The following is a 17404-nucleotide window of genomic DNA, read 5'->3' on the forward strand; positions in this document are numbered from 1 at the left end:
TATGAGAGAAAAGAAAGGAGGGAAAAAGAAGCAAAGTCAAACAATCAATATTTTTCTCATGCCTCCCACAATTATAATTATTAGAAGACTATAAGCTTTCGTTTATTGTTTGGATGCTTGGACTTGGCATTCTCTTTTCAGTCATTGATCCTTATTCTAGAATCAAACTTAAATTAAATTTGAAATGGTAGGATGAAGGCCAATTTTATCAGTTAACCCAATACACTATGATTCAAAGATATATTTTAAAGGCTCCATTTAATTATGAAAGAGTTCTTTCCAAGACTTCATTGCACAGAAACTATAAAGAATTAAAGATACACTTGTTCACGTTTACATTTTTGCCTTTTTAATATGACACATTCTTCTTTTAAATAAGGGTAAAAGCCTATCATTTTATAGGGTTTGTTTAGTTGTAACCTAGGTGGATTACAAAAGGCTTGTAACCCACTTCTACTTACCAAAAAGTCCTATAATGTGAAAGAAATGATTGGTTCAAGGGGATTCAAAAAGTAATTTCATGTATTTATATTCTCAATAAAAACTTAAAAATTACTATACAACTTTTTATGAAAAAGTGTTTAAAAAATGATAGAAATGGAATTTTATTTTCAAACAAACCCATCACTATGATTTGAAATCTAAAATATCAATTCCTCGTCTCTCTAAAGTCCAACATGGGATTGAAAATAAAAAAAAAAAATTATACTAACCTTGGGTGATTGGGTCTATTGCTTTGAGTAAGGGTGTTCATTTTCAATCCGAGCGGGTTGGACTAATCAAGAGAAACGTGAAACAAACCTTTATCGATTTGAGTTTTTATCAAATCGGTAAAAAATCAAATTAGACCAAATCAAGCAAATCAAAACCGTAAAAAACCTTGTAACAACTTTAAAAAACTACTAAAAGAGAACATATTACCTACAAGAGGCGATTAAGTCAACTCAATAAAAACCGAATCGGTATGAATTGAAATTGGACTTTGATTTCAGTTTGGTCTAATACTAGATAAAATCTAGATCAAAATAACATAAATTGGAAATGGATCGAATCAATCACAAAAACCTTATAATTAGCCATTCTGAAATAGACTGGATAGGTATTACTATGGTCTATTTCGATCGAAATTGATTTATTCAACCAATGATTTTAAACTTGAAATTGAGTATCAAAACAATTCCTCTAGTGATTCTAATTCTAAATTGACCATTCTAGAACTGCTGGAATTGGATAGTTCACGACCAATTCTAATCCAAATCGGCTAATGCCAGAATTTTAACTCAAAATCAAAGAGTAAATTGGTCCTCATGATTCCAGTCTAGATCAGATCCGAATCAGTCACAAAAATGCTAGAATTGACACTAAATTCTAAAAACCAACAACCCAATCCCAAAAATCCTAGATATGCCACCATTCTATAATAATCGGAATTGGAGTTGATCCAAACTAGCTAAATCAACTAGGGATTTTAAACTTGGAATTGGAGATCGAACTGATCATGGTTTCAAGTATCAGTCTGGGATCGATCATATCAGCTGAGACCGATCCTTGATCCGGATCATTTCAAGGGTAAAATAGGTAAAAAGTAGTACCTTTTATAAAAATCAGGGGTAAAATAGGCCGATACCCACCGATCCCATCCGATCTGGATTGGTATCGAATCAGCATCGACAGAGACCGATACCGATACCATCCCCTACATCCTGGAAACTGATTCCTATAAATTTTGATCCAAATCGAATCAAAATCGGAACGAAAAAAAAACCCTAAAATCTTAAGACCCACGATATAGTCCTATAAACCTTATAATCGATTTTAAACACGGAATCAGAGATCAAATCAATAGCTGCCAATATCAATCCAAATCCAAATCAAATTGGAATTGACCAGAATCAATCTCAAAACCCTTAGAAGCAACCTATAAAATATATTATAATTACAAAATTTCACATGTCATCATTGTAGTAGTACCAAGCCTACGATATTGCTTTACCAAAAAAAAAAAAGCCTACAATATTGCCATTTGTTATCTTCTTGAATTTTTCCTTTCTAGAAAACACTAGCATGTTTAATACAATTGATTTATTTGAAAAGAGAGAGAGAGAGAGATGATTAGAACTATCTTACCGACCTCATTTCTAATGCATAACAATAGAAATTATTGCAATATAATTGATACATGAATTTCTGAAAATATGTCTTATTTTCTAAACTTCAAAAAAACAAAAATGAAGTCCACCAGAAGTTTTAAACCCTAAAACCCAGAAAAGCATTGAACACGCCGAGAAGAAAGAGAGTCTTTACCTGACTCACTGGAGATGATCTCGCCGAACTTTATGCTATAAAAACCAGCCAAGGTAACAAAAAGACTCGTGAGGAGGAAGACGATCAGTTGGGGCGAGGGGTTGTTCGGGTTGTTTGGGAAGAGTGTATTCATTCTCAAAATTACCCCTCATTTTTCAGTTTAAATCAAAGTAACGATCCAAAAAGTTGAAGTTGAATTTACTTTTGTTAACCTTAAATGCAATCACAAAATGACAAAATAATGGGGACATAGTAATTTACTTTTTTTGACCTTAAAAGCAATCACAAAATGACAAAATAATGGGGACATAGTAATTTACTTTTTTGACCTTAAAAGCAATCACAAAATGACAAAATAATGAAGACACAGAAATTTAGTTTACAAGGGTTTTGTAACCGGATGGGTTACATTTAGACATGCCCCATTTTATATATGTCTTGAAAAAATATGCAAGACAGTGACAACTCTGAAAAAACTCATAATAATAAGTCACTTTCAAATTAATTTGAAATTTTATTTTTAAAGTTAACTATCTTTTCAACCTTACTTTTTTCCTTTTTTCAAAATGACATATTTATTCTTTCAATTAACGTAAAGTCCTACCATTTTATATAGGTACTCAAAAAATGTGTAAGACAATGACAACTCTTTAAAATACATAATGATAAGTTACTTTCTTTTTTAAAAAGAAAAAAAAATTAGTCATTTTTAAATTATTTTGAATTTTTTTTAAGAACTTAAATTTTTTTTAAGAACTTAAATATTTTTTTAAATAAGAGTACAGTAAAAGGGTAGTGACAGACTGTGAGCAATAATTTGACATATTTTCAATTAGAACATTCCTTCATACCTCCAATAATTGGGATTGACTGCATCATCTTTCCTTGTAATCAAAATGAAGCATGATACAGAGTGCCATTACATAAAAGTAGTAGACTCAATTAAAATAAAATAAAAATAAAATAAAAAGATAAAATAGTTTTTATCAATATAATTTTTAAAATAAAAAAATTGCATCACAATATTCTCATCACTTTTTCTTTTGTCTTACTAACATTTTCACCACTCTTGCAACGGGAAAAAAAATAAAAAAATTCACAACTCTTACAAAGGATTTTAATGTAAACAATTAGAAACCCCATTATTCCTTCCTCCTATTTCGCTTTTCTCTTTCTTTCATTGCCTGTCACTCTTTCTCTTAAACATTTTGTGTAAAAATTACAAAAGCTAATGTGGATTTTTTTGCTACCACCCACTTAAAAAAGTATACGAAAATCTTTCATATAAGAAATTTTAAGAAAATAAGAAATCCTTTTTATATAAAAAAAATCAATATCTTTCTTTTGATGAGAAGAAACTAATTTTTATTACCTTGACAACTAATACATTCCGATTCCATGCACCTAGTTCTACTTCCCCAAATTCTTAAAAATTAAAACCCTTCAAGACCCAACCTCTCCTAAGTCCAACTTTTTTTTTTTTTTTTTTTCCTCTCCTCAAAAAAAAAAAAATAATAATAATAATAATAACAATATTTTTCAATGAAAATGATAACATAGCTTTAAACTTTGATATCCTACCCATCTCATGTGCCAACACTTATCCGACTCCTTACCATTTAAAGAGTGAAGAGAAATGGCAATCTACCCCACGATGGCACACGCCATGCTACAATCAAGGAAGAATTCATAAAAAACTAATAAAAAAAAAAACAGAAATGCTTGCCCACCAATGGACCAGAATAACCAATTACAGGCATAGCCTCTTCCAAGTCTACCTATTTTGGAATTTGGACACCTCTATGATAGTTGTGGGTCTCATGCAACAAGGCTGCCTTCTTCCAACAGAATAACGACCTTGACACCTTCAAGCCGTTTCTTCAACAAGAGAATAAATAACAATACATAGTTTAAAAATCTGGGCCTGCAATCAAATTGTTTTTAGTTTAGAATTAGGTGTGATTCAGGGCAGGATCTCCTCCTCCTCCTCTTCTTCTTCTTCTTCTTCTTCCTTTTTATTTTGTATTTTTCATTTTTAAACTCTCAAAAGTCTTCCATTGAAGAGATGTTTAAGAAATGGAGGAGAAGGAGAAAATGATTAGATAGAAGCCTCTGTTTCTCTAAAACAAAGAGGAAGGGAAGTCATTGTTCACATAGGGAGGCGATGAGGCTTTGGAAAAGGGCTTCTGCTGTTTTAAAAGACAGGAATAGTATCTGCCTTGCAAAGCTATCAAGAAGGAACTCCTTTCGACAACCGGAGCTCGAATCAGCTATCATTAAAGCCACCAGCCACGATGAATTCTCCGTCGATTATAAGAATGCGCAGCGGGTCTTTGCTTGGATCCGTACCTCTTCCTCTTTCAAACCTTTTATATGGATTCTTACTAAACGAATCGAGAAGACACAAAGCTGGGTTGTTGCTATCAAGGGCTTAATGCTCTTACATGGCATCTATTGCTGCAATGTCCCAGCTGTTAGAAGGATTGGTAGATTGCCATTCGATCTTTCTGACTTCACAGATAGTCATTTAAAGACTACAAAATCATGGGGTTTCAATGCTTTTGTTCGTGCCTATTTTGCTTATCTTGATCAGAAATCTGCCTTCTTAAGCTGCAATCCGGCGGATGATCATGAAAAAGATGATAAGGATACAGATGTGTCTTCTTCTATGGTGAAAGTACTAGTTGAATTACAGAGATTACAGGCATTGCTGGATATGCTAATCCAGATTAAGCCTTGCACAGATGGGATGAATGTTCGTCTCATTCTTGAAGCCTTGGATTGCATTGTGATCGAAATCTTCGATGTATATAGCAAAATGTGCAGTGGGATTGCTGGAGTACTAGTGAGAATATTTAAGGCTGGAAAGACAGAGGCAATAATGGCTCTTGGTGTCTTACAGAAAGCTGCATCTCAGGGTAAAGAACTATCTTCTTATTTTGAGTTCTGTAAGGACTTTGGTGTTCTTAATGCATCTGAACTCCCCAGAGTTGAGCAGATCCCAGAAGAAGATATTCAAGATCTTGAACAGATGATTAGTGAGAAAGTCTCAGAGAAGATGAACAACAATGAAAGCTACAACAGTGAAGGAGCTGTTGTACCAATGGATACTCCATTCATTGAAAAACAGGGAGACCAAGACAAATCCTTGAAGAAGAAGACAATAGTGACCCAGAAATGGGAGGTCTTTGAAGATGAATTTAAGAGTAAAGGAAGTGCAGATGAATTCTCATTTTTCAGAGTAGATGGAGGTGAATTCTCTGAGGTTCAAAAGAGAAATTGTATAGATCCTTTCGCGCCTTCTCTAAACTTTCCTCCTCTTCTTCTATATGGTTATAACAATGATCCTACAATAGTATCAAATGGTTTGCTGCAGTTGGAGCATTACTTCAATCCAATTCCAGCAGCTTCTTCAACTGTTGGAAACCCTAGTAATTGGATTGTCTCTCTTTGAGGAGGAAAGAGTCCGTCTTTCTCTCCCTCATTTTGTGTGTAGGTAAATGTCTTGTGAGAGTGAATGTATTCAATACAATAGAAGATGGAAACTTGAGTTTATATTGGATAGTATGTTCTCTTGCATCTCTTATCATTGCACAAACAGTTGGGTGTTTGAAACAGTGTTTGTGGGTCTTTTATCACCTCCTTCCTTTACAAAAAATTTACAGTTATACAAAAAGTGAGCATTTTCCAGAAAGAGGGGTAAGGTAACCCATGGCCATAAAATGTTTTGAGTAAAAAAATGATCCCATATCGTCAAAATTGCTCAATATCTCATCCACTTAACATCCACCATTCTTCCCCTGCTTTAGGCCTTGGAGAGGGCCCCATGTTATTGCTTCAGAAGTGTCTTCTGTCATTAAATAATTCACATAAAGTAAGACAACCACCTGTTGTTATAATTGCTATTGCCCACAGTCTGGGGTAGGGTAACCAGATTGGTGTTTTGATTTCAACTTCTTATTTAGAACCATATGCCATCCATGTTCTTTCAATCTTGTCATTCACATTTGTTGATCAAATGATTTCTGGTGCTTAGAGACTAGCAATGAAGAGAGTCTGTCCTCTCTAGCATGGCTTATATAAGAAAGAAAGAAGAGCTAATTTGGTGAAGTAGGCACTATTGTTTGTATACATTCGACGCCAAAAAAAGCCGCCCAAATTTCTCATCTTCTATTTGTAGATGATTGATATATTTTTTTTTCGACACTTGGTCTACATGAGAGTGACCCGTTGTTCCTATTAGCCGATTACTGTTGTGTGTCTAGGCATGAGAAAATTTTTAAGAAATCTAGTATCATCTTTAGCCCAAACACTCCTAGTCCTTTCCAGGATGATATCTCGCTCTATAGGTTTCCCTATTTGTCCAGAGACATGGTAAGCATCTTAGCCTTCCCATTGATTTTGGTCAGACTAAAAGGACCGTTTTCGCTAGCATTGTAGAGAGGATCCAATATAAGATCTCAAGGTGAAAAGAATCTCTTCTCTCCTCTGTTGGGAATATGTTGCCACCAGCATCCCAATCTGTGTCAATTCTATATTTTCGTTACCCACAAACACAATCTCTAACCTTAACTTTAAAATTAAAAAAAAAAAAAAAAAAAAAAAGAGCTTAATAAGTTGAATCGCCATTTTTGGCAGAAATATAGTAAGGATTAAAGTGCTTATTTGTAGAGACGGGAGGTCCTGTGTCTAGTTTGGGTGGTTGTGACTTTTGCAAATTTGAGAGTTTTAATTTTGCTTTATTAGCTAGACAAGGTTGGCATGTCAGAAAGTGGATCAGGTTCTTGTATGAACACAATTTTCGTATGGTCTGATCCATGTGTGAATCAGTCCCGTACATGAATCAACCTGATCCCCCTAACAAGGTCTTAGACGTAGAATAGCCAATGGCAATCCACTCGCATCTATGAGGATGCCTGGCTACCCTAATCCTGATTTATCAAAATACCATGGATTGGGCGTTTTTCCTTTATTTCTTTTGGCAGGTCCTTCAAGATTGTATTATAGAAGCTCATCTATTAGCCGAAGGAACCCTTTAGTTTCTCCTTGTCTCACTTCTGGTGGCTTAAAGTCTTAAACCACCCTCAATCTGTTGTGTACATATTTCTTCCTGCTAGGGTTTCACTAAAGCCAGTTTCTTTTAATAAAATTCCTGTTTGTGACCAAAAAAAACAAAAAAATCTACGGAAAACCCCTAGTGCTTTATCATCTTCCATATGTGATGAATTTGTTTGGGGAAAGACGAGGGGAGGGTTGGGGTTTACATGAATAACATTGACGAATCATCATCAGCTATCCCATTAACAAGTATAAGGCAAGGAGTGTCTCACAAAAATCTCAGGACTGTTAACAGTTCTCAGGGTACAGAGAAGATGACCTAGGCTATAAAATGTCAGCCAGACGCCTAGTGTGGCGTCTCAGAACATGTAATCAGGGATTGATTTGGTCGACCACTGATTCCAAAATCAGTCCCAAAAACCATAGTATCATCTGCCTTTAGATCTGAAAAGTCAGTCTATGGTTGCTTGGCATAAATTGACCATGTCGAATCAGCCAGAAGCCAGAATCAGGATAGGTCACGGCTGATAAACTGAAACTCTTAAATTGACCCAACATAACTGAACTCCTTCGGAGAAGATTTAGATGAACTTGATCAGACAATCTTCTGAATCATTTTTACATTCATTTAACAAAAGAGATATGGATGAAATATTATTGCTCCATCCCCAGCATTTCTACATTTGCATGGCCCTTAACATGGCTCTGCCCACGGATGATTTGCAACAGAGAATGGGATTCAGAAATTAGGTGATATTAATGCGAAGAGATGGAAGAAAATGTCACTATTTCTCAATGCAGAATGGAAAAACAAATCTATTTACCAAATGGCCTATCAAATGTTTTGGCAGCCAAGGTAGCGTACTTAGGCAATTGATTCCACCATTGCTGTATGGAGACGTAGTAGTGAAGCAGGAGAAACCATTCGAAGATCAGTCAAATGTACTAATATCAGTAGGTAATTAATGGATAATTCAGATGTGTTTGCAGATCTACTAGTGACTCCCAAACTGACTTTACACTACAATAACTCCTTATCCCAACTTTATGAGTTAGCTACATGGATCCTTACCTTCCAATCAGGCTCTATTCAAGGTCATACTTGATACAAGACCTAAGCTATCCATGTCTTTTCTCATCACATATCCTTGATTCATTTTAGGTCTTGCCCCAAGCTCTTTTGGCTCATGCATCAATCACTCCTCCATACTGGAGTATTTAGAAGTCTCTCTTGAACATGATCATGCCACCTCAAACAACTTTCTCGTAACTTATCATGCATCAGAACTACTCCCAAATCAGCTCCAATTTGATCATTCCTAACTCTACCCTTGCAACACATCCATAACTGGCTCTTTATAATACCAGGTGATAAATAGCTTCTTTTTGTATATATTCACACAGAAGACAATATGTTCACATAAACTTCAAAATGAAATGAATTCTCAAAGCCAAAAAAGGGGTGACCTGGGGAAGGCGCTATTGACCTCCACCGTTTCCGCTACACACTGAAGATGCTAGTACACATCTCATAAGAGGGCATCAAAATATTGAACATTAGCAACTTCAAGTCACAACATGATCACCCAACTAATCAGAATATCACATCCCAAAGCTCCACTTAAACCTCCTTCACTTAATATGAAATCATAAGAATAGCTATGAACCTCCGCCATTCCACCTTTGATTAGTCTAGTGGCTTCCCCTCGACCAATTCCGCTGGTTATTGCCCCTCTACGTCAATCTAAGATATTACTGAACTACCTAGAATTGCATTTTACATGCTTCATTGATCCCTTGATTAACTAAAGAATCATCAGCATATCATTCTTCTGTATATCGTGAGCTTCAGATTTTTTTAGTAGACTACCCTACATCAGTTAACGATTTGACGTCTCCAGAATTTTTAATCTAATTCAACGTTTCATATTTTCCTGTATTTGAACCTTCCCTAGGGGCACAAGCATGATCCATCCATTTAAGCTCAGGAGTCCCACTACATCTAGCTCTATACTTCCATGCTCCATAATTTCCAATTCTTCTATAATTGACTTCCTATGCCTATCTTACAATTTCATAGGTAATTTTAAGATTAGCTAATTTCACCGATCACATACTTGACAAGTCATGTTCAGACAGATTCATCATCATAAAATACCCCCTGCTGATGGTCTAGTTTCCATCTCCAACACCAAGAAACAGAGGTTTTGCATGTTCTTTCATCCAGTTACTCCCTGAATCAAATGAAACTTCCCAAACTAAAATCTAGTACCAACATAACAAAGCAACATATCTAAAGTCTATTAAAGGATTTTCTTATCTAGGTAGATAACAGAGGTAATATTTGCACGAAAATGACACTAGCATAGTTGTCAAGGCATCGACTAGATGATGCCAAGGCAACATCTATGCAACAAGGCAGGTCTTACCTATCAAGGTGCCCAGATCAAAAATATGGAGACATACATTACAACAAACCTATCTTCTGCCAAATATACCTGGAATTTGGCACTTGCACTGAGCCTTATCATCTCCTAGGCATCATGGGTCTTGGCCTTACCTTGGTATCATGACAACAATGCAATAATAAGAAGCTGACGACCAAAAGACAGCCTAGAGTAACCATTTTCAATATCTTCACACAATGGGAGAGAGACAGAAGAGTATGTAGAGATAGGTGGACGAAATGGAACGGAACTTTTAGAGTGGCCTGTGAGATGAGTGGAAACACTAGGAAGAGACCTACCAGATAATGAAAATATTCAAGCAAACTGAGTGTCAAAGGGAAGGATATTATCAGAAAACGCGTTCAAGGAAGATCAGGAGTGGCAGTTGATTTAGATGGTTAGCTATCTAGAACAGCTGACCAATGGATACATCAATAACTGAATATACAGAAAATTACAGTTTAAAGGACAAGCATAGGGGGACAAAATGAAATCAGTCAGGTTCGTGAAAAAGACTGACTGCCTATGAGTTCACGGAATATATTGCCTCATGCGAAAAGGACTAAAGGAATAGGGTTTCTGTGACGACCCCAAGTAATTAGGACATCATCCAATAAGATGTTAAGATTTCATGAGTTGATCCAATAAGATGTTAAGATTTCATGAGTTGATGTCCACATCTGCTCAAACTTATGGAGTTCTTTTTAATTTTCCAAGTACATACTCATTGTCTAGTCAAATGATAGTCCTACTACCTACATGTGAAAAGAGATGACTGCTTCCCATTACGAAAGTGAAACTTTAAGTGCTCTTCAAATTTATGGGAACAAATTCTTCGGAAGGATCCAGTCACAAACAGGAAGCTTAAGGCTATTAGAGATTCTAGTCCATAAACTGACCAGATCACAAAATAATTATCAGGAAAAAGAACTCCGTTAACAACTATACAATGTCACTTTCAACGACTAAGAATTGACAAATGAAATCACTTTCAAACCTAACCAACAAATTTGATTCAAGAGATGATGCTCAGCAGAGTTTAGATTTAAGAGTTGAAGCATCCTTAAGCTAAATGATATCAATGAGATGAACAATAAAAGCCAACACTAACAAACAAATGCAAGAGATCTCTAGACCACAATGGCATTGGCAACGAAGCACAGAAGCCAATTTTTCCTTTAGTCAGTTCTTTGGCAGATAAACAGAACCCAAGAAAATCCCAAATACATAAAAACAAAATTTTATAGTCTAAAGGGATAATCTGTTTGCAACCAGAGTTATTTGCCCACCCCATTCTACTAACAAACTTTTTAAAGGATATGTTTTTGTAATTTCCCCTCTTCCTTCTCCCTCTCCCCTTATTCTCCGTCTCCTACTCCCCCATCCCGTACTCTGCAACCCAAAGCAGCCCCGTGACCTCCTACCACCCCTGTAGAGTACTCCCACCATCACCCCATGCAGACCACCTCCCCGCACCTGCAGCCAGCACCAACAAGTAGCTGCACCCTTCCCCCTCGCTGCCTCCTCCCTGGTTGAGATTACATTTACTTAAATTTGAAGTTTAGTTTACAATGAAATCTTGAAGAACTTGTCAAAGCTCAATCCAATCTGCAACCATCTCAAAAAATGCAAGCCCGGACTATTTGTTGGGCTTGGGTTAGACAATTTCACCCCCTCGCCCTACTCAGCATACTCACCAATGTCGATTGTTGTTCAGATATTCTTTGGACAATCTTCCCTATCCCTACCAATTGGGATCTGTAGTGGAGGAGGATCTCCACAAAAGGAGGGAGAAGTGGAAGATGAGGAGCAACTATCGTAGGTCCCATCAAGAATGGTGGTGGGGGAAAAAAGAAACTTAGTTAATAGAAAAGTATCATACAAAGCAAGGAAAAGTAACAGATTGTACATCAGAAGAGAGGAACTGAGAGATAAAAAGGGGAGGGGATAGATCCCAAATAACATAAAAGGGTAGAGTCCATTCCAAAAGAAGCAAGCAGGTCAGTTACTCCCTTGCCTTCGCAACAGACATGTTGAAAGGAGATTGATGGAATATGAGATTCAAGATGAGTGGTCCTTCAAAATATGAGATAATCCCAAGGCGGATCAGCGTTTATCCAATTGAGAAGATTATCAGATTCCAGGATGACAGCTTGAAATACTCTATATGCTACTTACTCTCACAGTTTGACAGTGCTTTGAAACTCTCAACATCCTCAACGAAGTGATGGACAATGAAAACGGAAACTAAGTGTCTGCCAAGGAGAGAGGGAGAGGGAGAGGACCAGATTGTAAATTTACAATATAAGGTCTTCTATTTTAATGCCTTGTCATTTTTTGATGGGCAAAAAAATCTGGTTACAAGTTCTATTTGTAACTGACGCACCCAAGGTTAAATGCTTAAGTTGCCAAAAACCCAATTCAATTCCAAAAGAAGTAAACCAAACTAAACTTACAAAGGTCAATGTCCTAGAAGCTCACATTCAGCATTGAACAAGCTAAAGATGGGATGGAAACAAATTCAATGCAAGAGCAAGAATGACTCAGCTGTTTATCATACCCATGCTTCCTAAATTATTTTCAGATAATGCCTTTTCATTAGGAAAAGAAAAATACAAATAAAGGCACATCCTAACTTAAATATATTCTTGAGCCATTACAGCCAAGTGAACTTGAGACATTGTCACAGCACAAAATGGACAATAAAATTCGTTCGTACTATTTAGTACAATACAAACATTATGCAAACCAAATCTGAATCTAGAAGATCTAAGGAAGCTATATATAAGTAACAAGAATAATAGATTGAGACAAAATGATAGAAAATGACTAGAAGTAAATTGACTGAGAACTGCCAATAAAATTTAAACAACATGGAACTATCTCCTCAGAAGCCACTTAACCTTACTTGAAACAGCAACTAGTTTGAGTACTGAATCAATAAGAGCATTGTAGCTCAAATTATATCATGAAGACTATTGAGTATAGTGAGATGCCCATAAGAGCGACAAAAAAGAAAAGTACCAACCAAAATCTGTTCTTGATAACATCAGGAAAAAGTAAAGACGAAGTAAATTGTCCTACAGGGATCCAAGAAATCAAATCTTATCCTTCATCTCCTAAATCCTGGCACCCAGATACCATTGATAACTCTTAAACTGCAAATCAGAAAAGAAAAAGAAAACAACATATCCAGAGAACCTGAATGTCTGAATTTAAAAAACATGTAACATGACTGAGAAAATTCATCTGACTACAAACTATCCGAGAAGCCTCTGCAACAGGCCACAAGTATATATACAGGAGAAACAGACCGAAAGCAATTGGAGGCCAATTATGGTATCCACATTGTACATCTACCTGATAGTGACAAATTTGTTGGTACCATGTTTTGCCCAGTGAGTCCTCAAATCAATCGGATTAGAAAGGTTATAACCTTCAGAAGAAAGTTTCTCCAATACCTTCTTAAAAGCTCCCTGGCTCATTTTCCGCCCTGCTATCCTTGCGCCACGCCTTTTTGTACTCATTGGCAAGGGATACATAGATATAGTAGTTGTACAGCACGCCGATTGCCACCCACCGCATCCCCATCGGTAACATTGTTGAGGAACTCCAGTGCATGAGCAAATCGGGATCGGAATACCCGAAATATCCATATCAACCCCATTTATGACTAATTCAGTGTTCTTTTTCTCAGGCTTTGCTCTTGGAGCAGAAGAATTACACTCATCCTTTGGCACACCAGGAGCCTTTTTACTCTTCTTTGGTTTCGGAGACTTTTGGGTGTTTTGAGTGCGACCACCTTGCCTTTTCTTCAAGGGTGCCTCCTTCTTACCAGCTGTCTCTTCCATACGAGACAACCTTTCATCCTTCGATGCATCTGGTGGCTGTATCATTTGAATGGGATGAGCTCCAGACGGCTCAGATATAAGAGCAAAATTTGCATTCCCCGGTAACATATGCAGAAACTTCTCTCTCTGGTTGATCCAACCCTCTCTAACAAAATCCATGGAGACTGGAGCTTCGGAAACTCCACAGTCTCTGTGATGGAAAGCTCCATTAGCATTAACCATGACGGCCGATTCACGCCCAGTGAGAAGAGTTTTAGTGTCTCGCTCTGCCACGGATGACATGAGCTGTAGACCGAGATGCCCTTTAAGGGATGAGGGTTCATAATAACCCCAATTACGGATGTTCAATCCGCCATCGTCGTCCATTGTAACTATAAACGAATAATAAACTCTGATAAAAAAATATATTTTTGTTTATTCCCGTTCAACCCATCAAACACATTGCCTGCTAGCAGAGCCTGCAAAATCCAAGAAAGAGACGGAACCAGAAGAACGAAATAAATCCCAACAAAATAAGAAAAGAAGAACATAGAAATCAAAACCTGGACATCATCAGAGAAGAACCAAATCATCTAAAAGAAATTTTAGACCAAAGCATCAGAGGATCCTATAATAAACCAAACCAAAACCTAAGAAATCATTTAGATGTTCAAAACACAATCTTAACGCTCACATGAAATCCTCAATAAACAACATTCCAATAATCACAGAAAAGCAATCATCTTTTAGGGTTTTAAACTTAGATATTTCCAAGCAAGAACCCAGATTGCGATTAGAGATTCAGAATCAAAATTTTAAAATTTAAGAACAGATAACGAAGGGAAAATAAAATATCAGAGATTTCAGACAGTTTTTATTTTTTATTCTAGACAGGCCAGAGAGAGAGAAGTCTTACTTGCAGGTTGTAAAATTGCTCTTTAGGGTTCTTCCCCTTTTCTGTTGAGAGAGAGAGAGAGAGAGAGAGAGAGGAGAGAGAGAGAAGACGAAATGGGCAAAAATCAACGAATATACTCCGCTTTACTTCAACCCACAATGGTTATATATATATTTTCTGTTTCATAAAGGAAATGAAATCTATTTCTACAAGTATATCTTCTCTATCTTTTCTCCATTTCTCATTTTCTCATTTTTTTTATTAATTAAAAAAAAAACTATTTTTTTATATTTTTGCTAACTGTGATAATCAATATCCTCGTTGGCATAATGCCAGAGATGCCAATAAGGCTTTATGTTTATTTGACAGAAATACACCTCCCCTTGTTCTTATCTTTTCATTCAACTTGGAGAGACCAACTTGCTTTTTGTTTTTTTCTATTCAGGTCATTCAGCCAAGGGGATGAACCCAATTGCACTTCAACTCAACCATAGGGCAATAATGGTCCAAGCATTCACTTATTCTGGTTCATAAAAACCATATATGTAAGCCATTAAAAAAAATCTCACATTTGCTTAGTTTTAGATCATCCTAATATTATCACTATCAAGGTCAATCAAAAGATTATATTTGATATTAACTTCTTCTCTCTAAATAGTAGCATGTTAAATTTAATCGTCAAAATCTTTACAGAGAGAGTCTATTGGAGGAATCAATCAACCGATTGATCAATATAGCATATTATGTCAGTGTTGTGTTATATGCTAACAACGGAAACATCCAGATTTATTTCCGACAAAATCTTTACAAGAGAACCTATTGGGGGAATCAATCGATCGATTGATCAGTATATCATGTTATGTCAGTATCATGTTATTGAGTAATTAATGTTAACGTGCAGATCTATTTCTGACACCACTTTAGACAATAAAGATTGGAAAAAGGATGAACACACCGTTAGTATACTGCAAGCTAGTGCCCACTACATCTCTCTCTCTCTCTCTCTCTCTCTCTCCCCCCCCCCTAGCGACCATCAAGGTCAATTGAAAGATTATACCTGAGATGAACTTCTTATCTGCAAATAGTAACATGTTGAATTTTATTGTCAAAATCTTTACAAGAGAGCCTATTGGATGAATCAATCAACCGAGTGATAAGTATGTCATGTTATGTCAATGTCGTGTTATTGAGCAATCAATGTTAACGTCCAGATTTATTTATGACAAGATCTTTACAAGAGATCCTATTGGGGAAATCAATCGATCAATTGATCAGTATATCATATTATGTCAGTGTCATGTTATTGGGGAATCAACGCTAACGTTCTGATTTATTTCTGACACCACTTTAGACACAATAAAGTTTGGGAAAAGGATGAGTGCACCATTAGTGTATTGCAAGCTAGTGCCTATTGCGTCTATCTCTCTCTCCCTCCCCCCTCGACCATCAAAGTCCATCAAAAGATTATACCAGAGATTAACTTCTTATCTACAAATAGTAACATGTTGAATTTTATTGTCAAAAATTTTACAAGAGAGCCTATTGGAGGAATCAACCGACCGTTTGATCAGTATGTTATATTATGTCAATGTCATATCAAGAAATTAATGTTAACGTCCAGATTTATTTATGACAAAATAAAGATTGAAGAAAGGATGGGCCTGTTAGTGTACTGCAAGCTAGCACCCACTGCGTCTCTCTCTCTCTCTCTCTCTCTCTCTCTCTCTCTCTTCGCTCCCTCGTCCCTTCTGTCTAATGTTATGTCCTGTGCCCCCATTGGTGCAGCCTGCTAGCTTACAACACATACGCAATGTACCCATCCCTCTCCTTTAAAGATTATAAAAATATTAACGATATATCAATTGCATAATGACTTTCTAAAATTTTCTTGCCATGTGTAATAGAATGCATGAAAAAAGGAAGGAAATTTTAGAGAAAAAAAGAAAATTTGGCAGCGTGATTGTTGCTCTAAACATAGAGGGAGGTGAAATGACTAACCCGCCCCCATGAATATAAATTATATGGGTCATGTTGATGCTCTCGTGTGCATTGTGATTGGACCCTGCGTTGGCAAGCCTAGTTTGATAGTCCTGCAATTGGGATTGGAACCCAACAGATGGATCAACGTGTTGCCCAAAAAAATATTCATGTTTTTGCATATTACGGCCCAACCCTAGGCCCTAAACTCGTAGGCTAGGCTGGGCCTATATCTTCCTGGCCCAAGCTTCATTCCAATTAGATCCTTGCTCTAAAAGCCAAAGATTTAATAGGTAAAAATCTACATGTCAACATAACTGGTGACATCTAGATTTTGTCACCACTTGCTACATGGGGCACATGGATGGACTTTTTATCAAGGAACCCATGATAATTAGTAAACCCACTAGCTGCAGGGTCAGAAACTTGTAAGCCCACTGGATCTATGGGCCAATTGGTAGTAGCCCAATCCAATGGGCTTCTGGGTTGAGTATATTCTTCGGTTCCCTATAAGCCCCATTATATGGGTTTTTAAACAATGGGCTTTAATGAGAACAGCCAAAGCATTCCCCAAGTATATGACTTATACCAGGATTGGGCCTCCACCAAGCTATACCATGCTAATCCAAGCCCTATTTGACAAATTGTGAAGTAGGAACTAACATAACATAGCAAACATGTGGTAATGTGGGCAAGTTGATACTGACCATTACATCAGTTGGATTGGGATCATAAAGGCATTTATGAAAAATCCCCTCAAGTAACTGGCTGACCAGGTCTGTTTAACCCTGTTTCAGCCAGGGTTGGCTGATATCAATTAAGTCCTCTCAAGATTAGAATATTGCCTTTGGTATCCTTGGGGGATTTTTCCGGTTGGCTGGCCTGGCTTAAAC

At 36.6% G+C, this 17404-nt stretch overlaps 2 protein-coding genes across 2 annotated transcripts; one reads left to right on the forward strand and one right to left on the reverse strand.

Annotated features, from left to right (window-relative positions):
* Window positions 1-4250: 4250 nt before the first annotated feature.
* On the forward strand, window positions 4251-5859 carry LOC122077782 (putative clathrin assembly protein At1g25240). Its single transcript, XM_042643653.1, has one exon. It carries the CDS (start codon window positions 4469-4471, stop codon window positions 5756-5758), a length of 1290 nt encoding a protein of 429 aa, XP_042499587.1. The 5' UTR covers window positions 4251-4468; the 3' UTR covers window positions 5759-5859.
* Window positions 5860-12830: 6971 nt separating this feature from the next.
* On the reverse strand, window positions 12831-14712 carry LOC122078304 (protein BASIC PENTACYSTEINE1-like). Its single transcript, XM_042644234.1, has 2 exons — window positions 14556-14712; window positions 12831-14118 (listed from the first exon to the last, which is right to left on the reverse strand). Exon 2 carries the CDS (start codon window positions 14024-14026, stop codon window positions 13166-13168), a length of 861 nt encoding a protein of 286 aa, XP_042500168.1. The 5' UTR covers window positions 14027-14118; window positions 14556-14712; the 3' UTR covers window positions 12831-13165.
* Window positions 14713-17404: the final 2692 nt, after the last annotated feature.

This window comes from Macadamia integrifolia, chromosome 5 (assembly GCF_013358625.1).
Source record: "Macadamia integrifolia cultivar HAES 741 chromosome 5, SCU_Mint_v3, whole genome shotgun sequence".
NCBI classification, from domain to species: Eukaryota; Viridiplantae; Streptophyta; class Magnoliopsida; order Proteales; family Proteaceae; genus Macadamia; species Macadamia integrifolia.